This window comes from Panicum virgatum, unplaced genomic scaffold, assembly GCF_016808335.1.
Source record: "Panicum virgatum strain AP13 unplaced genomic scaffold, P.virgatum_v5 scaffold_3786, whole genome shotgun sequence".
NCBI lineage: Eukaryota > Viridiplantae > Streptophyta > Magnoliopsida > Poales > Poaceae > Panicum > Panicum virgatum.
The window spans coordinates 33,244-53,896 of record NW_024376340.1 but is presented as its reverse complement, the minus strand read 5'-3'; the positions used below and the strand labels follow the sequence as shown (position 1 = coordinate 53,896).

The 20,653-nt window shown below is 44.1% G+C and overlaps 4 protein-coding genes and 1 non-coding gene across 16 annotated transcripts; all 5 read right to left on the bottom strand.

The window, feature by feature from the left end:
• Positions 1–1,661: 1,661 nt before the first annotated feature.
• On the bottom strand, positions 1,662–4,455 carry LOC120694158 (leucine-rich repeat extensin-like protein 5). Its single transcript, XM_039977334.1, has 3 exons — positions 2,230–4,455; positions 2,010–2,078; positions 1,662–1,883 (listed from the first exon to the last, which is right to left on the bottom strand). The coding sequence occupies exons 1-3, from the start codon at positions 2,831–2,833 to the stop codon at positions 1,870–1,872; spliced, it is 687 nt and encodes a 228-aa protein (XP_039833268.1). The 5' UTR covers positions 2,834–4,455; the 3' UTR covers positions 1,662–1,869.
• Positions 4,456–4,613: 158 nt separating this feature from the next.
• On the bottom strand, positions 4,614–10,502 carry LOC120694155. Of its 3 annotated transcripts, none has more exons than XM_039977320.1 (13): positions 10,340–10,502; positions 10,082–10,246; positions 9,264–9,362; positions 8,750–8,836; positions 8,592–8,660; positions 8,408–8,504; positions 8,222–8,324; positions 7,384–7,591; positions 7,150–7,263; positions 6,540–6,671; positions 6,059–6,139; positions 5,325–5,441; positions 4,614–5,096 (listed from the first exon to the last, which is right to left on the bottom strand). In XM_039977320.1, exons 1-13 carry the CDS (start codon positions 10,454–10,456, stop codon positions 5,001–5,003), a joined length of 1,485 nt encoding a protein of 494 aa, XP_039833254.1. In that variant the 5' UTR covers positions 10,457–10,502; the 3' UTR covers positions 4,614–5,000. The 3 variants fall into 3 exon arrangements, with proteins under 3 accessions (XP_039833254.1, XP_039833255.1, XP_039833256.1); XM_039977321.1 differs by having other exon boundaries at positions 4,614–5,048; positions 10,340–10,497; XM_039977322.1 differs by lacking the exons at positions 10,082–10,246; positions 10,340–10,502 and adding an exon at positions 9,787–10,073.
• Positions 10,503–10,619: 117 nt separating this feature from the next.
• Positions 10,620–13,319, bottom strand: LOC120694156 (proactivator polypeptide-like 1). 10 transcript variants are annotated; one of them, XM_039977324.1, is made up of 6 exons: positions 13,162–13,319; positions 12,651–12,770; positions 11,829–12,025; positions 11,380–11,580; positions 11,240–11,299; positions 10,620–10,969 (listed from the first exon to the last, which is right to left on the bottom strand). In XM_039977324.1, exons 2-6 carry the CDS (start codon positions 12,727–12,729, stop codon positions 10,829–10,831), a joined length of 678 nt encoding a protein of 225 aa, XP_039833258.1. In that variant the 5' UTR covers positions 12,730–12,770; positions 13,162–13,319; the 3' UTR covers positions 10,620–10,828. The 10 variants fall into 10 exon arrangements, with proteins under 10 accessions (XP_039833258.1, XP_039833264.1, XP_039833262.1 ...); XM_039977330.1 differs by having other exon boundaries at positions 11,380–11,577; positions 13,162–13,318; XM_039977328.1 differs by having other exon boundaries at positions 12,651–12,764; positions 13,162–13,301.
• Positions 13,320–13,737: 418 nt separating this feature from the next.
• Positions 13,738–13,819, bottom strand: TRNAS-UGA. The gene has a single exon. It is a non-coding gene; the product is annotated as a tRNA-Ser (tRNA).
• Positions 13,820–16,844: 3,025 nt separating this feature from the next.
• LOC120694159 (GDSL esterase/lipase At5g03610-like) lies at positions 16,845–18,250 on the bottom strand. The gene is made up of 3 exons (XM_039977335.1): positions 17,965–18,250; positions 17,131–17,673; positions 16,845–17,047 (listed from the first exon to the last, which is right to left on the bottom strand). The coding sequence occupies exons 1-3, from the start codon at positions 18,248–18,250 to the stop codon at positions 16,845–16,847; spliced, it is 1,032 nt and encodes a 343-aa protein (XP_039833269.1).
• Positions 18,251–20,653: the final 2,403 nt, after the last annotated feature.

The following is a 20,653-nucleotide window of genomic DNA, read 5'->3' as shown; positions in this document are numbered from 1 at the left end:
CTGCTCTAAGTGTCTGAATCTGATTCTGACGTGAGGAGCCGGGTCTTTTTTATACTCACTCCAGTAACAGTATGCTGGAGCATGGACCGATCTATCACTGCTTTAATTTAATTTGCATTGTGTCAGGTAATGGAGCTGATGATGTTTAAAGTTTGATGAGTTTCCTCACTAAAAGAACCTGATCCAAAATAAAATTGTACACTCACACGCTAAGCGTGCGTCTGTCTTTGTTTGTTTGATTATATATTGACGAGACTGACCCGCACAACTGTCCACCGATCCGTCCGAGGTCCTCTAGAAGCCGGCCGGTCGATCGATCGGTCGGTTGTCTCTGGCAAAATTGTTTCTAAAACCACTCACACGCCAAGCGTGTGAATGTCTTTTGTTTGACGACGACCAGCTAGCAGAGCACAAACTGTGGCAATGCAAATCCAATGCATGCAGCTTTTCGGCAGCAAAGATAGGAACCGTACCTCATCCCAAGCGTACGTGTTGGAAAAAAAGTGTGGTTGCGAGAGAATGGGATGCATGATGGGAACCTGGTGGATTGAACAACTCAATGAATGTAGTAGCAGGTACGGTATCAATGGGCTCTCCAGGGAGAAGGTGTGAGCTATATTATTATTATTATTATTATTATTATTATTATTATTATTATTATTATTATTATGGATTTAATTCCAAGGAAAAATTTGCTACCAGACACTTTTTTTGCGAGGAAAAAAATATTGATCATTAAGCTTAGTCAGGTCACATTACAATCTACTAGAAGCACAACGTGCATGTTGTACACAAACTTCCATCCTAGTCTAGCATGTTGTGCTAATTCATGTACAGTTGCTCTCTATTGATCTTCACCAAACAAACATTTCCCAGCATTCTCATGATGTTTTTGCTATCTTCTACCAAATTTGCGTAAAAAGAACGATAATTCCATGCTTAGCAAGAGCAGCCACACAACTAGAACAATCAGACTCTAGAATCACTAGGCCATGACACCATAATTGAGCTCGGGGCAGCGACCTCCAGAGGGCTGCGCCAGTGCGAGCTATGGGAGGCCAAGGCACCCGGAATCAACGAAAAACTTTGGCTCGCTGTAGCTGTTTTTATTCCTGTATTTTGTGGAGGAATCAGAAACTTTCCTCTCGAACGGCGGATCCTGTGAAATACAGGGATAAAAACATCCACAGCGAGCCCAAGACGTCAACAATCCTTTGAAAAAACTCCATTCCAAACAGGCCCAAGTTGTCATTTTCCTTGAACTATCCAAATAAAAATTGTATTTTGCTGCTGCAACAAAACGTCATATATAAACAGAAGGAGGGAGTATGCATTTTGTTGCTGATTATCTGACGACTGACATGCAAAATTCCATTCCAAACAAATTAATAGAGTTATGATCGAGCACAGGCTTATTAGCGACGAGTTTGTCAGAGTAGTATTTTCAAGTAGTTTTCGTTTTTTTCTTTATTTATTCTAATATAATTCAACAAAGCATTTCCTGTCCGTTCAAAGGAAAAAAAAAGAATGATTGAGTACGGGCAAGCTGGAACTGACAAGTTCAACTTCCTGCATCTCTTTTTCCTTTTCTTTTTTGTCAAATTTGTCTTTTTACTCAATTTGATCCATCCAAATGACCGCACGTACTATTTGGTTATGGAGGAATGAGAATAGGCACAAGTAATTAATATATATATTCTTCCCTTATAAAATTAAGGACATGCATTGTAACTCTTACATCGTCGGACATGATGTATGGTAGTTGGTTTCTAAAGTGCGTACAGGCACAGCACATTTCAGATAAACTTGAAGCATTCAGATGTCCCTGCCTGAATCATGGTGGCTTCCGTACGTTCCTGTTGAAATGCGTCAAGGTGACAAGGCTGCATGAAACATGACAGACAACAGCACTATTAGAGATCAAATCTACTTGAGATAAGTGTCAATAGCTGAAGAACAAGGTGTCAAATCTTGAAGAAGAATTAATATATAGAGAGTGTGCTGCTTGCCTGCAGACGACGGCTTCTCCCAGACGTCAGGAATGCGGCCGACGAGCGGCGGGGTTTGCTGCCCACCAGCTGCGCATTATTGTTATTAATTGTGTTCATGCCATCATCGGTCAGTCATGGAATGGAGTCACAGTCATGCAAGAGGATTGCATTGAGGACTTAGCAGCCATGGAATGGAATGGAAGATCGACGACAAGAGATGAGCGAGGACGCTACTCACTGAAGCAGATGTAGAGGACCTGTGGTGGAAGCACTACGCCGCAGGCGATGGGCAGATACATCATCCGAACGGGATCCACAGGCTTGGGCAGCATCTTGTTGACGTCGCCCAGGATCACCGGGCACAGGCACCGCAGGGTCCGGTCGCCGTCCCCCGCCGCCGACGAGGCGTTCAGGAAGGCCCCGATCCCGCTGCAACACTCGCTCTGCGGCGAGGGGGTCTCCGACTCGCTCCCAGTCAGAAACGTCCCGCAGGTCATCAGCCCCGCCAGCGGCGTCACGCAGTCGGTCGGTGACGACGATGGAGTAGAGCCACCAACGCTGCCCGGCAGCCCGGGGAAGCCCGGCACAAGCGGCATCTCCGGCACCACCGGTCTGGGGCAAGGCGGCGACACAGGTGTCGACGGCGTGGGTGGTGCCGGGGAACCGGACGTTGGCGGCGACGGCCTGGCTCTGGGGTAGCCCGGGAAAACGGGGTTGCGCGGTCTGCTGCCCGCCCGGCCAGGGAACCGGAGCGCCGCGTCCTCAGCCGCCGCCTCCGATGGCTGCACCGCCATCATCAGGACGGCAGCAACGGCAAGCACGGTGGCAACGCGCTTCGCCATGGATGCTGGCTGCCTTCTTTGTTACCGACGACTCGATTGGATTGCTGTGACGGACCAACCACACGAGCAGCTAGCGTAGCTGGCGGTCTGTGTCCGTCTGATGATTCACTGTCTCGTCTTTATACTTCACAAATCTCAACTCTGTGTCATTTCTTATACGATTAGCGCGAAGAACATGGGATTGCTCTGCTACTCTCTCTCTTTATAAAGAAATGTGCATGCTCCAGAAAGCAGGCGTTTTCAAGAATGATATGGAAGCATGTCAGGTGCACCACGACTTGGAGTAATCTGTGCTTACATCCATTAGTCTGGGATCTGGAAGTAGGTGAAATGCAGAATGCAGTGTCAGGACCAAAGAACACAAGGATGCCCAACAAATCCGGCCCTACCACACCATTGTCATAATTCATAAAAACTCACATGTTGCAAACTACACTTTCCTGCAATTCACATCGAAATAGGATTGCGGTTTTTATATTGTTTTAGTATTTATCTAGCTTAGTCATCTATGTTGCACTATTTCTTCCTCTTGAATGTTCTTCTGGTTATGGCTGGCACTATATTCTGAAGCTTTTTTTTTTGAACTTAATATTCTGAAGGCTTCTCCAACAGCATCAAGAGGAGCTGACATACAGCCACTGATTGACAAAATGGGAGCCAGATTGCTGACCTGGAAGGGACGACTGATGAACAAAGCCGGCAATTTGAGCTTGATTAACTCTTGTCCGTTCATCAATACCAACCTATTACCTGACATTTTTCAGATTGCAAAAATGGGCGATTTAGAGGACCGACAAGATCTGGAGGGGATGCAGAAGCCAATGGGGGAAGCTGCCTAGTTAGCTGGGCTAAAACAATGAGGCCAAAACAGTTTGGGGAATTGGGAATACTGGACCTTGACCTGTTCAGCAGGGCTTTACGCTTGAGATGACTTTGGTTCGAGTGGACATAGCCGGAACGGCCCTGGGTGGGTACTGAGCCACCTGTAACAGCTGTTGATCGACAACTCTTCAGAGCCAGTACTGTGGTCACCCTGGGTAATGGGGAGAAAGCAAGATTCTGGCAGTAGTCATGGTTGAATGGAAAGGCACCAATGGATCTGTTCCAGGACCTGTTTAAACTTGCTTGGAGGAAGAACCGTACAGTCAAAGAAGAGCTTGAACACCAAAGCTGGACGAGGGGGTTGTGGCGCATGGAATCTGTCACTGAATTGGCTAGCTTCATCAGATTATGGGACCTAGTGGCAGTTGACAGATGAGAGCAGGATTGCATCACTAGGCGATGGACTTCAAACGATGAGTAAAGTGCCAACTCAGCCTATCAGATTCAGCACACGGGTTCCATCAGCAGTTTCAATGCATCGTCAATGTGGAATGTGCATGCAGAGGGCAAGTACAATTTTTTGCATGGCTACTTGTGCAGTGCAAACTACTCACGGCAGATAGATTAAGCATGAGACAATGGCCTTGTAACCCAGTGTGTGTCCTCTGCAATCAAGAACAAGAGACAGCGACACATCTGGTCCTTCGCTGCAGCTTTGCCAAAGAGGTCTGGGGAAGAATTGGAGTGCGGACAGCAGGACTCATTGATGTGCCAGACCAGGAACAGGAGGTAATGGAATGGTGGCAGGGAGTTAGAAAATCTACCAAAGAAAACAAGCGCACTAAAGCAGCTGTTCTGATGTCCACTGCTTGGAGCATCTGGAAGGAGAATCAACAGATTTTCGATCAGCACCAACTAAATCAGATGCAAGTAGAGCAAGAAATCAAATCGGAGATCATGGTCCAAAAGGTAGCTTCTGGTGAGCCTGAGATTCCTTTAGTTTCATGATTAGTGTATCTGTACTTTCTTTTATGAGCATCAATGTACCATTTTTATGTAATATCAAGTATGAAAGAACTGTTTTGCTTCCCCTACTTAAATGATAAAGCAGTGCTCCTGCAAGTTTTTCAAAAAGAAAATCCCTCAAAAATGTGTAAATAAAATAACTATTGATGACAGCCTAACTTATTCTGAATGGGCCTCCCCAAGTCCAGGGACACTTGCAGTAGCTCCCCGAGTTAAGTAAAACTTGGAACCCTAAAATAGTTGCTTGATCTTGCGGTGAGAACAACAACATGAAAGATGAAGGGAGGCCTTTTTTGGGTCTCCATCCCTATATGCATGTTCAGGAATAGGCCGGGGCAGAAGCAGCCTGAAGCCTGGCAAGATTCGTCTGGAGCCGGCCCAAATGAAATGCAATGAGAAGCCACAGGAAGCAGAGCTGACATTAAATGAAACACAAACGCTATTTAGTTCTATCTACCAGAACTTAATAAACAAAAATCATGCACACAAACAAGCTTATCAATTCTTTCAGTTTATCCTTGGTCAGCACTACTTTGCTTCACATGTATAAATAGATTGTGGACACTATTTGAAGATAAACACCACATATCAGTGTATCACTGTACAAACAAGAAATCAAACTGATTACAAACAAGATTCATACCGGCAATGCATAGAGGGTGATCATGGATGTTTTCTTCTCAAGGCTGCTGAACAAGAGCCTGTAAATTCCAGCTGCTGTCGCATCACCAAGCCTTTGTACAATAACATCTATACAGACCTACATAAAAAGAACATAATATTTTACAAAATTAAGGCAAGATGTGTGCAAAGCAAGAATAATCTTGCACGACCTACCAATGCGGCAAAATGTCGTTAAATAATCTGATGCTCACAAGGTAGGTACACAATTGCAAAAGCTGACTGTTTCCAGTTAAGGATCTAATGTTTCTGAAAATAGACTTTTGAGTTTGCTGCAATTTAATTATTTCCGTTTTCTCTTATATATAGAAATAGATATCTAGAAATAGAAATGAACTAATAATATATAGATAATCAAAATTGAAAAGAACTGTCTTTTCTGTATACGTTCCCCGTTCTATTGCTACTGCGGCTCTTATGCAAAGAAAATTTTATCTTAAGAGACAACTGTGGCTTTTATGGAGCTGCAATTTTGAATAATCAAATTACTCAACTTCATGCCAAGATATGATTTGATTTGATTACCAGACTCTTGAGTCTTGATAATATTGTGGAATAATTATTTTGTGTGTGAAATAAGTTATGACAACATGAAAGATGGGCTAAACCACAGCACTTGATCATCTCGGAAGTAACGAGTCATGTCCCTTCTGTTTGCTATAATCAAGCTCTAAGTAGTTGACAGAAAAAAAAAACCTTTGCTTTGTATTTTTCATCCTGTGAGACAACTGTGAATAATAACTCCCTTCCAGGTCTTGTCAAAACATAAGTGGTTACCTGCAAAGAATCAAAGGTTAGTTGTACTCTGAGTATACCTCGGAATATAGAAATTATTACTTGGAGTAGAAACAATAGTGGACAGGAATATGACAGGCTGCCGGTATTATTAAACTACATTTGCTATCTTATCATGCCCCAAATCACACTAGATGGATGGAGGAATTGTCACAGCTGTAAATGCTATTGTCACAGCTTGAGACACACAAGCTCTTTTATAGATGTTGATAATAGCACTAACTAAATCAAAGACAAGATTTAGTGCATGTCACAATATGCATATTTGTCAGTAGATCATAATGAATTACTCTACTTTCATTGATGGATGCATCTACCTGTCAAACAAAAACTGATTACAATGAAGTTCAATCAGATTTAGAGTACTCCGATCCACTGGTACCTTTCTTATTGTTTCAGTGATAGCCACAGAAACCCAAGTTGGCCATACAGCAAGTGCAACCAAATTTGAGGCAGCAACAAAGGGAGATGCACAGATAGCAAGTGTGACACCAGCCACTGAAAGGATATGACCCTGAAATATTTATCAAAATCAAGATTATGTAAAAAACTCGACCGGTGGGGGAAGGACCGCATCCCCGGCTTCGCACTAAGAAGAATCTCTTCATCCTGGCCCATTGAGAAAACGCCCCGAAGGCCGGTTGCCTGAATGCGCCTCAGGGTGCCTATGACACATGGGCCACGCGCATCTCGCTGAAGGCGACCACAGTGGTTACACGTATAACTTGGAACAGCTGACGAGGGATCTTTATTTAATCCATCAAATTTTAATTTGCTCCCACGGGGAGTTAAACCCGAGCTGCTGGATGCTACTCAGGTGCTCTAACCACTAGGCTAGAAGCCCAAGAAAAAAAAAAGAATGTCCTTAAAAAGGAGGAAAACAAAAGAACCAGGCTTCGTCAGTTTCACTAAAGGTTGATATATACTTATACATAATGTATTGGGACTATTGACATATATCAAACTGAGGATAATCTGTAGAGGCAAAATACCGTCAAAGTGAGCTGTCCCGCTAGAATAAAAATTGCTATAAAGCTGTTTATCAGTGCAAATGTTCTCCTTCTGGCAGTTGGGCTTGATATTGTAGTAGCAACTATTGTCACTTTCTGAAAATCATGGAGGAAAGGCAATTGAGAGACTAAATGATGGCTTATTTGCATCAGGACATGTAATTAAGCAATAAGCTCAAAGATGCAAGGCAATACACATATATAGAATGACTATACCTGAAAGTAAAATACAGATGAGACAACTGCACTTAACCAAAGAAACAGAGATATGTATTTCAGGTAGGGTGATCGGAAGATCAGCCAGAAACCTTCAAACATTATAAAAAAATCAGGTTTGGACTTTTGAGATCGCATAGGTGATCTAGGCGAAGTGACGAGTGAAGACATTTCATCATCAGCTTGAGTATTAGGAACTTCTCCTCCCCTGCAGTTATGAGAATGAATCTTAAATTCTAACCCATGAATATGCGAAGCAGCAAATGATCAATCCACATTTATTGAAAAAGGTGATTTTTCTAACTTATGTTTGTACTAAAAGTCGTCAAGATTAATTAAGGACGTTGCAAGAATATAGTTGATCATAAATAGAAGGATAATGCTTGTGGCTTGAAAAGTTCACAATAAAAAAAATCGACCTGCGAGGGGCAAGCCGCCCCAGGCATTGCATGTAAGAAGAGGCCTTTTCATGCAGGCTGAGAAAATCCCCGAACCCCTGCCCCCACCCTTACACAGGCCGCTTGACACCCGGGCCATTGCCCGCATGAGAACAGGCCGTCCTTCAGGCCGCTGCCTCCATGTGCTTTGGTGTGGGGACAGACGAGGGGATTTTGTTAACCTCAGCCTGAAATTCGCTCCCATGGGGAGTTGAACCTAGGACCTGAGGAGTGCTACTAAGGCCACCTACCCAGTACCCACTACAGCCAGGCACCCGTTCGCGAAAACCTCACAATGGAAAACCTAGAAATATTTTCCATAAAAGATTCAGATTACTAATGTCAAATTATAAGGAAGATGAATATATAACTTCTAATTAATATCCAAAAGGATTTCATACCCTGTTTGAGAGAGTTCAGCTGAAGCATGAATTCCATCAATGCAGACTCCTTTTGATGACAGTGCAGCAAGCTCCATCAAGAGCGAAGAAAATAGGAGCAGAACTGAGAAACAATTAGGACATATTAAATTGCATTCCATGAACATTAAGAAACTAGTTAATTTACTCAAAGAGAATCATACATACATGGTCCCAGCCATGCCATGCTTGCAGCAAACAACGAACCAAAAAGTTGCCCTAGCGTAGCACCAGCCCCAATGAAACCAAATAATCTTGAACCTGACTGAATTAAAAGAGAAATATGGATTTGGAACAGGGGGGAAAAAGAGAATGGTTCAGCAGGCAATATGTATTCAGAAAGCAAAGGTACCTCACTGTCCATGACATCAATCACCCTTGCCCAAGTTGATGATACTGTAATGAGATTTAGCAAAGCAACCTTCAGACGGAGAGAGTTATTCAAATCAATTATCATCTTCAGTATCACAAACATGAACAGCATCATGTGATTATTGTGAAAGGGCATACCCAAAGAAACAAACTGATTCTCACTATTATGTAGAACAAGCTCTGATTTCTCCATCCAGCAGGTTGATAGAAACCCTCTTCACTTGACTTCATAAGCATACAAGAAAAATAAAACAAGGGATATAAGATCTTTTGTGTCAAGAACTGTTGCTCGATATTCCAACAAAGAAACATTAGGTTGGCATAGGATGTGGCTGGAGTGGAAAAAAAGGTATTCATGGACAATCCGTTTTCTCAATATTGCAAGAAAGTGCCGTAATAGTGATGGATATAAACAGAAAATAACCCAGGTGTCATCAGCATCTAGTACCTGGGCAGTGTTATCCTAAACGCTAAACGGTAAGCAGTCGTTCATCTGCTGTTTAGCCCATTATTTGGGCACAACGGGTATTTAAATGGGCAAAACGGCTGTTTAAACAGTCAAAACAATCGGTTAAACGGAAATGGTGTACCACTGTGTAGTGTTTAAACGGTGTGTAAAGTGGCTAAACAACCGTTTAGGCGAACAGTGTACCTGGGAAATGGATCCAGACTGCCCTGGTGTAGAGGTATACCAAAGCACAAAAAATGCAAGAAGAGATATGCTGAAGAACCTGTGTATCATCACCAAAGCCTGAAAAAAACATTTATACATGATAAAATTAGCTTGTATTCAAGTAGAAGAATGAAATTGCCAGAGAATTTCTACTGCATGATATTTTACAAGATTATCTGCATTCTGGAAATGGAAGTTTTACAAAAATGAAGAAAAACAGATAAAGCAACTAGGGGGTGGGGGTTCTTTCAAGTAAAACTGGCCATGATTATTGCCCTCACACATTATGTGGAAAATAAGTGTCCAATCCTCTCAATACATTATGATTGTTTGCTTACTCATGATCCAACAGAATTTTCAACAGGTGGCACACAAAAGCATCAGAAATTTTTTCGACGAACAGCATCAGAAATAATGCAAGGATCTCTCAGACAAAGAAGGGCCAGGTGTTGTGAGGAATTCACATAAAAACGTCTCGAATCACAATAAAGACAAAGCTTACATCTTATAAGAACCTGGTGCAATTTTGGCCACAGGAAACAAGAAAGCATGAACCAACTGTGATTCGTGAGCGAAATGATTGAACCCGACAAGCATTGGATTGCTCTCTGAATAAACTAAGCTTCATGTTTGGAAGAGCCTACTTTAGTCTATCTACTTCAGGCTACAAAAGATGCAGAGCTTGTATAGTAAAAGCTAACATCTTTATATGCGAATGAACAACCCAGTGGAATTTAGTGCTCTCCGGGCGACTAAAACTGCCCAAGTGAGGAAAGGGAAGGGTGGCACGGACAAACCCTGGGCTTAGGGATGGATGGGAGGGAGAAGGCCAGGGATGCGACTGGGGCGGCGATGACGGTGAGGAAGAGGGAGCCGGCGAAGAGGCCCGGGAGGGTGTCGAGCCCCAGGGAGATGGCACCCTCGTCCCGCAGAGGTAGCACCACGAAGTAGGCGCTCAGGATCTGCGCATCCACAAGAGAGATTCTGATGACTGCGTTTGCACAGGAGGAACCCTTGTAGGAAGGCATGGACGGAACAGGGGAAGCTTGGCTTACGAAGAAGAAGGTGGCGGCTGCGTTCATCAACGGAGGGATCTCGTGGGCGCGGACTGCCACCAGAGAAGCCACCGCCGCCTCGGCGCGCTCCCGGATGAGCCGGCGAGGTGGCGTCATCACTCCGTTGCTCCTCCCAAGAAGGTCTGGGTTGACCCTGTTCCGCGTCGGCACTGTTTGCGTTTCAGAAACATTGCGTTCCAGGTGTCTATATAGTTCTCTGAAAGAACCTTTGATGTTGATGCAAATTGACTAATGCTCAGTGATGCTGCACGATCTGCTGTTTCATTTGACTAATGCTGCACGATCTGCACTTTCTGGATGTATATGAAAGTTTACTTAATACAATGTGTTCACGATACAAGATGAAAAGAATGCAGAAACACGAGACACCCATCCTTCATCCATTCATGACCTTATTATGTACAACTCGCCCTAGTTTGTACACACTATTTGCACCATTGCTACATACTTCGCGCGTTCTTTCAACCTTCAAGCATCACTGAGCAACACCCCTTCCAAGACTTTGCTGGCCGGACACGCTTGTAAAAGCGCGCACACATCGTTCTTCTCGAGAAACTTCTCACCATTCACCAGGATGAGAGGAATGTATTGCAGGACCAGTCTCTTGCACTGCAAGCACGAAGGAAATATTAGCCCATACCATCCTTGCATCAAAGAGATTTGATTTGGTGCCCACATATGCCTTGGCAGCCAAGCCAAATTTTGGAATGCCTTTGGGCCACCTTAGTACATTTTGGTGGCCAGAGCATGTAAACCAATTTGGTAGCCAGAGCACCTTGGCTACAGGATGGCAACTTTAGGAGCAAACCAAACATTCCCCAGCAAGTGGAACAAGTAGAAAATGGTCCTAATGTTAAACAAGTGTACCAAACAACTTGCCTGCTGGACATGACCTTCAATCTTATTGCACTCCTTAATGAGAATTTGAATGATCTCAAACTACAGACATCAATGGGAAATGTTAGGAGCAGAAAGGCAAACTCAGGGTAGGGGATATACAAATGACACAAAGCAGTTACCTCTGCGTCTGGATCTTTCAGTTTGGACACAATTTCATCAAGCAGGTGATGGCAAAACACACAAGTGCTGTCACTTGTCACACCAGAGAAAAGGGCTATGTCCCTGCACAGGCCATACTGTTTGCAAAACTCTTTTGGATTGATCTCCGTAATCTTGGAAAACAGTATAGTTGCATAAGAGTCCATCAACTCTACACACTGCTAAGATACAAAAGTGTTAATGATAGTCATAATAAATTTATAGACTAGTGCTTTTTTGGGAGTATATATTTCCAGCATGGGATTAAAAGGCTTTGTTGATGTTGAATATATTTCCAGCATGGCAGGTAGTAAGGTAGATAACCAGATGTTTATATGCATGTAAATTCACCAGTATTTTTCTTTTCCACAATGCAAAAACTTTTATTTGCCCTAATTGTAAGAATTAACAAAATGCTGAAAATGATCACCTTCCGTTCCAAGGAGAATGACTGACAACAAGCATCATGAAGGAATTCCCTGATCTTATCTTGTGTTTGCTTCTCACTGAGATAACTGAGAGCTTGAGTCGTGAAGTTTCCGCAGGCTGAGCATATTGGGCTACTACTCTTGCGATGGACAGGAATCTTGGTTGAAGAGATTTGTTCCTTGTAGACTGGGCCGTTATCTGAAAAGCAATAAATTGGGTATGATAGTTTTCTGGGCAAAAGAATGACCTCTAATAAAGAATGTCACTACTTCAAGTGCTCGGAGCACAAATGATTAGTTGCTGCCTATAACTTGGCCACAATAAGAATGGATTTAACATTTGAGAGGAAAAAGATATGCGGGCTATAAAATTGGAGGGTTTTTTTTTCCAGTGCATTATATTGCGAGCAGAAACCGAACCCTCCTCCGTGGAGGCCAGGCCAAGGTTTGAATAAAAGTGTAGGCTAACAAGGAAGCAGGATTTGTTACAAGTCAAATCTACTACTAGGATGATGGCAAACCATTAGTTTGTGATGAAATTATTATCTTATGTATCTATCTAGGTAATGGAATAAGATATGTGGTCTATAAAATTGGGGTTTTTCCATGCACTATACTGCGAGCAGAAACCGAAACCTCCGTGGAGGCCAGGCCAAGGTTTGAATAAAAGTAGGACAAGGAAGCAGGATTTGTTACAAATCATATCTACTATTAGTACTAGGACGATGCCAAACCATTAGTTTGTGATGAAATTATTATCTTATCTATCTATCTATTGGAATCTGAACTTGAACCGAGTAGTAATTAGGAAAGGAAATTCATACCAGCATCCCTGGCTTGTGCAAGCACCGAGACGACAAGCAGCGAGAGGAGCAAGAGAAAGAGAGGTTCTTTGGATCCCATGGTGTGCGTTTTCCGCTTTCCTTATCACCACCAACCTGCTACTATTGAACAACGATAACAGACATACAGCGCTTCAATCAATATTCCGGTTCATCTGAGATAGATAATGGAGGAACCGAGACGCCGTCCCACCCAAATCCAGCGGAATACACATAGGAAACCAATCCCGACGACAAACCGACTGGGAAACCGATCCACAATCAAGCAAGGGGCAAATCAGTCGGCTGAAGATGAAACAAGAAAACAGATCGAACAAACCCACCCCCAATCGCCAGCGGAATCGCAGATTACAGCAGGCACAGGAGGAAGAGGAGAAAAGGTCACCTCACCTCTCGGAATCAATCAAATCAAACCGAGGAGCAGCGAGGAACGGAATCAAACAAATCGAGGCACAGCAAGGCCGCGCGACCAACTGGCCACAGATCAACTAACCGTGCGGAAGAGGAGGCAGGCCGAGGCCGGTGGAGATATTCGGCTTCCTTGTCGGCTCGTTTGGCTTTGCGTGCCGTGATAATTGGGTCCCTTCAATCAATTCAAGGAGTAGTTAGCCAAGGTAAGAAATCCTAGTCCCTATCCTATTAACCCTGTTCGCTGTGCTGGTGCGGGAGGCTGCTGATGGAGTGGTGTGAGAGAAAAATACTACTGGCTGGCTGGTGGCTGCTGTTGGAGTGGTGTGAGAGGAAAACACTGTTGGCTGGTGCTGGAGCAGAATAACAGAACATGGTGATTGTATTGGAGGACTATGTTTTTTTAAAAAAAATTAGATATGTAGCATTATTAGATGTCAAAGTTAGATATATTCAACATCCATATGTTATTGACTAATGTGAGCTCTATATGTCATTGACTTAAAATGTCATCAGTGAGATAACAATGTTCCTTTTTCTTTTGTGAGAGACGGTGCATCTAATCACTAATCTAATCTCACAAAAAGAAACTAGGGATGCATTAGTGGAGGCGAGACCCACTTCTCCTTTAAAAATACGAATACGAAGAAAAACGTTAAGCCGTCGACAGCAGGGTTCGAACCTGCGCGGGCGTAGGCCAACAGATTTCAAGTCTGTCTCCTTAAGCACTCGGACATATCGACGATTGTGCTTTACAATTTTATTAAGTCTAACTAGTCCTGTGTACTTTGCGGGAAAAACCATACAAATATATCATTGCATTTTGAAGCAAAAATAAATATTGACATATGTTGCTAAATATGACTTTGTAAAATATTCCCGTTCTACGCTGTGGGTCATCGTCAGCTTGTGCCAGCTATGGCTGCTCATCAGCTTGTTTAATTTGTGGTTCGCTACCATCAATTAATGTAAGAAAGAAGGCTTGTGTTACGGTGGAAAGCAAAGCTATCGATCGATCCTACTCAGTCTCAGCGGCTTGAACCAGTGCCCAACGCCATCCACTTCCAAAACCATAGCCCAGCATAGTCTACCGCTAATAAAAAAATGCACAGCCCGCCCCACTGGGGAGTTTTTGTTTTATAACATGCTCACTCTTTATTAACCACCAGAACGGGGATCGACCAGTTCGCGATCCAACAGAAAACTTACAAACGCTGGGAAGGGATTAGACCAAATGGCCAGCTGACGGCCGGGTCCCTTTGAAACCCAAACTGAGCTAGTTCACGAGCACAACTATTACAAGCTAAGTACGAGGGACATGCATGTGAAAAACTCAACAGAACAAAGTGTGTAGGGACAGAAGCATGCGCAACTCCTTGAAGATCACTCCGCCGGGTGCCTGGTCAATTTCACCCAACTTGATAGCCCCCAACAGGTTTGCAGAATCAGTCTCAATTGCTATACGAGAAATGCCCAACTCCATAGCTGCCAGGCAAGCTTCTCCCCTTGGCAGCAAGCAGTGTGTCGTGCACTGCTTTGAAGCGGCATGCACCGCCAGAGAACCATGACCGTCACAGTCAGATTAGAAAACCCCAAGCACCACTCCTGTCTGTATCCCGAAAATGCTCCATCAACATTGATTTTCAGATAATCAGACAGAGGTGGACACCAATGCTCCTTCAACTCTGTTAGAATAATAGCGCGGAAGTGATAACCCATGAACACACAAACGAGAACGATACCGAGGCACGATGTTTTTTTTAATGAGGTTCGGCGATGTGCCTACATCCTCGGGGCACGACTACTGGCGCTCCTCCCCATAAACAGCAGCTACACCGGCATCCAGGCACCACCGCGGCCACGCCGCCGCCAACACACCAGCCGCCCAAGTCGTCTCATAGTTACACAGTAGTGCCCTAAGTACGACCCAAACTCTATCCCCTAATCTACCAAATTACAACTCGAGTCCAATTGTAACCAAACCGTACACATATTTATATTTGGCCATGGAGGTACCAACTTCAACTTCTCCGCCACCACGCCCGAAGGAGGTATCACTTTCATCTTCGGATCATGGATCCGCATAACCAATGCAATGGCCATAGAGGCTTTCAAAGCCACCTATCCGAATCATCTGAACCGGAAGCAAATCAATACTACGCATCCGACGACACTACGGGACTTGCCGACAATCTCAGCAAAGTCCAACTTTCCCATCTACTAAAGAAACAAACCTACAGCAATCGGAGAGACACCCAATCATCAAGGACAAGGCAATCAGGTTGTCCTTGAACCTCAGGTTTAGGTGATGACAACAATTTGGCGCCCTTGGACATTCAAACCACAACCGTATTTGAGAACAACTACTTCAAGAATCTTGTTTGCAAAAGAAGGGGCTTCTACACTCTGGCCAGGAGCTCTTCAACGGTGGATCCACCGATGCTCAAGTCCAATATTAATTCCTGCCAAACAGGAAGGAGATCTCACGCCAAAGTAAGGAGGACACACAACTCTCAAAAAACAAATGGTTAATGGATTCTGGTTCAGTACAAAAGAGACAAGATTTATCAAGTCCAATCATATATACGTTAGTATATATCCAGAACCCATATTTCGCTGATTTTGTGACCGGCATGATGGGTGACATCTCGCTGCTAACAGGCTCCAACGGGGAGATCAGGAAGAAGTGCAGAAAGGATTAATAACCAATTAAGAGGCAGTGCACTTGGACACTAATATGTTGAGCCACTTCATTAATAATAATATTATCTTGCAAAAGTTTGTAACCTCTTAACTTTATTAGATCGTCAAGAAATTGTGAAATCATTTGTATAGGTGCTGTGCTGTACTACCAATGCAATGTGTTGAGAACTTGAGACATACATGATGTCTGTTCGTTTAAATAATGTTCAATCTACTATATATTTTTGTGCTCTATGTTATTTAATTGTTTCCCACTTCAATATATTTAATATGAGAAAAATAAAATGAATGTTTAGAATAAATACTCTAGGGATTGTGTGTGCATCTTATTTTTTTGAGATTACATAGTACAACGTAGACACTCACAACGCACGCATACTCAGACCCCTATGAACACACGCACGTACGCAAATCCTTATGTTTATATAATCTCTGAAGGCCGGCTGGTAGGCATTTGCATATATACCCAAGAGTGATGACCTCCTTGGCAAACATTTGACCAGTCAGCGCCTTACTACCCCTTTGGGCCAATCTATCTGAACATCTCCCTATATATTATAGTTGCCTCTGACATAATATACGATTGGTTATATTCTTTTAATTTGTGGCATGCATGCATGGGTTTATCGTCTGTGATGATAGGCGTGTAGTCCGCATGTATATTATATATGATGCTTACATGGTGAACTATAAAATGTATGTACTTATGATAGGGTGGCTTTATTATTATGATCATTGCAAGAGATCAATGGACTATTGAGAATTATTATTTGCAAACTTAAAGGTGATCATGCATCATCAAGCACGCAGGCTGATAATAATAATAATATAATCCCCACAATTGATTAATCTGATGCATGATGATATACATATGCATGGTCTGTGATACAATCATATCGAAGCTGGCATGCCCAGATTGAAGAACAAAATAGCTAACTTAACTAATCCAAATGAAACCTAGCTACTATCTATCTCGAAAGGACACGAACTGTACTTGCTAGCTAATAATTATAATAATAATAATAGTAGGAAGGTAACTAATATATATAATCCCTAGCTAGCTAGCTAGCTAGAGATGGCCAAGAAATCCTGGATGGGTCCTCGCAGCTGATCCATGACGGCCTCCCATCCGGCCTGCGTCGGGTGCATGTAATCCCAGTAAAAGTAGCTGTCCGGGTTGGCGCACAAGCTGTACTGAGCTCTGCCGCTGCCGTCCTCCTGTCCACAATACCCATTGGGGTCCGAGGTATCACAGCACGGCGTCGAGCCTACGTACGTAGGACGCACAGATCGTTGAGATGCAATAATGGATCGAAAAATTTAAATTAAATTAATTAAGACGAACAAATACCGGATTTGGATCGGGCGACGCTGTCGAAGGTGCTGTAGAGGTCGAGTAGCAGGACGTCCTCAAATCCAGACAGCTTCTGTGCGAGGAGCATGTTGTGCGTGTTGGCGATGTTGTTGCCGCTGCTGTCACACCGAGCGTAGCTGCTGAGCCTGGAGCGCCACGGCGTGCAGCCGAGAGGCGGCAGCGAGTTCACCAGGACCTTGGAGACACCAAGGTCCTGCAACCGCTTCACGGCGTCCACGATTCCATCCGTCACGTCCCTGATGTAGGCGTTCATCTGCTCGGAGCTGGTGGTGTCGCTGACGTGCGAGTAGTCGTGGCCGTTGGAGACGGAGACGAGCGCGACGGAGTAATCGTCGTCCAGGTCCACGTCCCGGCGGTTCACCATCCTTGTCAACTGGTCGATCTGGGTGCCCAGGGCCGTCTCCTCCTGTGGGCCGTTCAACACGCCGGAGAAGGGTAGGGCGAAGTTGACGCCGTCCGACCCATCCTCGCCCGGACTGTAGGGAGGAGGGGACTCATCATTGTTCCCAAGCATCCTCGCTGCATTGCATTGCATTGCATTGCATTGCATGCAAATTTAAATAAAATTAATTAAACCAATGCATTATTGCGTGCATGCGATCAACAAAAGCTACTGCTACTACTTTATTCATCAATTCATTCAGCAAAAAGCTGGTACTACATCATAGTCATGCATGCATGCAGTTAACTTGCAGATGGCCAGACGATCCATCTAGTTCTAGCTAGCTAGCTAGCTCATCAGATCGATCGACCATCGACGATTGATATGCAGAGATACAGCAGTATATATACACACACGTACGTACGTACCGAGGAAATCTGATTGCACCAGGCCGTCGGAAAGGCGGCCGGTTGCTCTGTTGCGGTGAGCTGAGTCAGAGCTGCCGTAGGGGTAGTACCACCCACGCGACGCCCTGCTCTTTGCTGATGATCTCATCAGACGGTTGCCGGCGTCGGCGAACGAGTCGCCGAAGACCAACAGCATGTAGTCCTTGCGACGCTCGCGGTGGCGACGGGCCTCCACGTGATGAGCGCCATTGAGAAGCAGCAGGAGGAGGAAGCAGCAGGCGGCCGTCAACACAAGCTTCGTCGACATCGTCGTTACAAGATCGCCAGACGAAGCTTATTTGTCAATGCCGCCGCGCCCACGGCGATCGACCTCTGATCTGTCGTCGTTGCCTTGCGTGCTCTCAACCTAAGGCGTCCAGGGCTGAATTTATAGCACCGGAGGAGGAGGAATTTGCAAACGCGAGGATGCATGAGAACGGCCGGACAAGCAAAAGATTCTTTTCTATCTCTACGTAGTACGATCGATCGACTTATTAATGATAGAGTCCCTGCAACTTTTTTCTTAAAAAAATAAAGCACCGGTTATATAGATTCCAGAGTTACCATGACAAATAAATCTTCTTTCGCGCGCATTATTAATTGTTGTTTCATGCATGCGTCCTTCCTTATTCAATTCAAATGCAACCCGGCCGGCCTCTATCTCCAACTAAGCAGGGCATGCAGTTGGACGTCAATACGTGTCGTGCATGTACTAACAAGCAAACTACTCTCTACTACTCCACGCTGAGGTTTTTATTATAGAGAATTGCTATTTATCTGTCAACAGTTTTTTTCCAAAAGAATCGGTCGAATTTCTGGGCATAGGATCATGCTTTAAGATTTGTGCTGTGTATTTTGCTGCTCTCAAACCTATCTTGGCGCAGAGTTCTCATTGGCAACAAGTTCGCGATGGGGAACAATCTTGCCTCATGTCTAGCAACAGTGGTACTAATCCAAGAGAGAGATGATTTCAAATGGAACTGAGACCAGACATGTGTTTTATAGTAAAATCACATTATCTGGGACTAATTCATCAAGATATTCCTAACCTAAAGAAGAGAATTTGGAAACTGCAAACCCCACTCGAGATAAATTTTTTTTTTGATATCTTAGGCGAGGTGTGAAAGGACCTTAAGATGCCTAGAAGGGGGTGAATAGGCAATCTGCAACTCAAAAAACACTTAAAAAATCTGTCAGTTACAGAGTTAGCCCGGAGACTCCGGGTATAAGCCCGGAAACTCCGGGTTTTGGGTCCGGAGTATCCGGAGCTCTTTCACAGAGACTCCCGGTATGAAACTACTGAATGTAAACAGCTAGAATCTGAGCAAGAAAAGTAGATCGAGCAAAAATACAAGTACCAGGAGTTCCTAGAGATGAAGTTCCACAGGTTAGTTCTCACTAGAAACTCGTATACTAGTAGATCGAGCCTAAACCCTAGAAACAAGGTCTCACAAGCAAATAGCAATGAATTCTAGTAAAATAGCACAAACGAGACAAAAATTTGTTTCTCGAAGTTCACACCGAAGATGCACCGTGCGTGGCATGCCACCGGAGTCGGGCCCCTGCCGCCCTACGCGAGCCACCAGCGCGGCGTGGTCTGCGCGCGTGCGCCCCGGGGCAACGAGCGCCGGGTGTCCGGGCGCTAGCCGTTGGGGGCGAGATGGCCGGGCGGCGGCGAGGCACAAGGCGGCGCCCGCGCGGGGGAGACGGTGGACGGGCGGGCTAGGGCAGACGGCGAGGCGCTGGAGGAATCAGCAGGGAGGGAAAGGGAAGGCATGGAGAGGGTAGCCGGGCCTAGATGACATATATTTTGGGCCGTGTGGGCCGGAGGTAGGGGATGGTAGGTGAGCAGCTGAGAATGTTTGGACCATAATGGGATCATAGGAGCCTGTTTTGTTGTGTTATTTTCGCCTTTTTTGAACCATATACATGGGGTATGCTACACATAGAATTTTGTTTAAAAAAAATGGGTATTCAGTTGAATACCTTTGAATTCAATGGGCCCGCCCCTACATATCTGTAAGTCACTGCTTTTTTGGGTGACTTACATTTTGCTATATGTAAGTCACTAGCCTGTCCATCCAAATATCCATGGAATAGTTATTCAAAATTTGAATACTAGTTTTGGCAGTGAATTTACCGGCTACCGGTCCCGTCTGTACTGTAGCTGTGCCCGTTTTTGTTAATGGGTCCGACTGTACTGTTGCTGCGCCAGTTAGCAATGTTTTTGGACTGTTTTGGACTATATGTTGTTCTGTTGTGGGCTGTTTGTTGAGCTATGGGCTGTCTATTAAAGGTTGAGCCCAAAACATATGAAGCCCAGTACTGAATTTTACTTAGTTAATGAATTTAAAGCTTAAAAACAAATAAATTATGGTATTTTAAAACATTATGAAAACAACATTAATGGGCTGTAAGTTGAGAATCTGTTAGCTGAAGTTGAGCCTCCGTACCTGTTTACTGTCTTGAGCTTTTGGATACTATCTTTTTCGTTGGTCTCTGTTGGGCCACTTTCTGTGTACTTGTTAACGGGTCTAACTTCATCTATTGGCTTTACAAAATGACAAAACAGACCATTAAAACAACAATAAATAAAAATATTTTTTCTTTCAATTAGTTGGATGTAATACAATTGAGATTGTAAAGTAATAAGGCATAGTTTGAAAGCCAG

What these genes read in the sequence shown, in the direction of transcription:
- LOC120694158 (XM_039977334.1), bottom strand. Translation starts at nt 2,833, where the DNA reads ATGGCGAAGCGCGTTGCCACCGTGCTTGCCGTTGCTGCCGTCCTGATG. An exon ending in GGTCCTCTACATCTGCTTCA is followed by an intron (nt 2,079 to 2,229) that starts GTGAGTAGCGTC and finishes AATAATGCGCAG; the next exon opens with CTGGTGGGCAGCAAACCCCG.
- LOC120694155 (XM_039977320.1), bottom strand. Translation starts at nt 10,456, where the DNA reads ATGACGCCACCTCGCCGGCTCATCCGGGAGCGCGCCGAGGCGGCGGTG. An exon ending in CATCCATCCCTAAGCCCAGG is followed by an intron (nt 9,363 to 10,081) that starts GTTTGTCCGTGC and finishes TGTTTTTTTCAG; the next exon opens with GCTTTGGTGATGATACACAG. An exon ending in TCACCCTCTATGCATTGCCG is followed by an intron (nt 5,097 to 5,324) that starts GTATGAATCTTG and finishes ATTTAATGTCAG; the next exon opens with CTCTGCTTCCTGTGGCTTCT.
- LOC120694156 (XM_039977324.1), bottom strand. Translation starts at nt 12,729, where the DNA reads ATGGGATCCAAAGAACCTCTCTTTCTCTTGCTCCTCTCGCTGCTTGTC. An exon ending in TGCACAAGCCAGGGATGCTG is followed by an intron (nt 12,026 to 12,650) that starts GTATGAATTTCC and finishes ATTGCTTTTCAG; the next exon opens with ATAACGGCCCAGTCTACAAG. An exon ending in TTGAAGGTCATGTCCAGCAG is followed by an intron (nt 10,970 to 11,239) that starts GCAAGTTGTTTG and finishes TCGTGCTTGCAG; the next exon opens with TGCAAGAGACTGGTCCTGCA.
- LOC120694159 (XM_039977335.1), bottom strand. Translation starts at nt 18,250, where the DNA reads ATGTCGACGAAGCTTGTGTTGACGGCCGCCTGCTGCTTCCTCCTCCTG. An exon ending in GGTGCAATCAGATTTCCTCG is followed by an intron (nt 17,674 to 17,964) that starts GTACGTACGTAC and finishes AATGCAATGCAG; the next exon opens with CGAGGATGCTTGGGAACAAT. An exon ending in CGTCGCCCGATCCAAATCCG is followed by an intron (nt 17,048 to 17,130) that starts GTATTTGTTCGT and finishes CTACGTACGTAG; the next exon opens with GCTCGACGCCGTGCTGTGAT.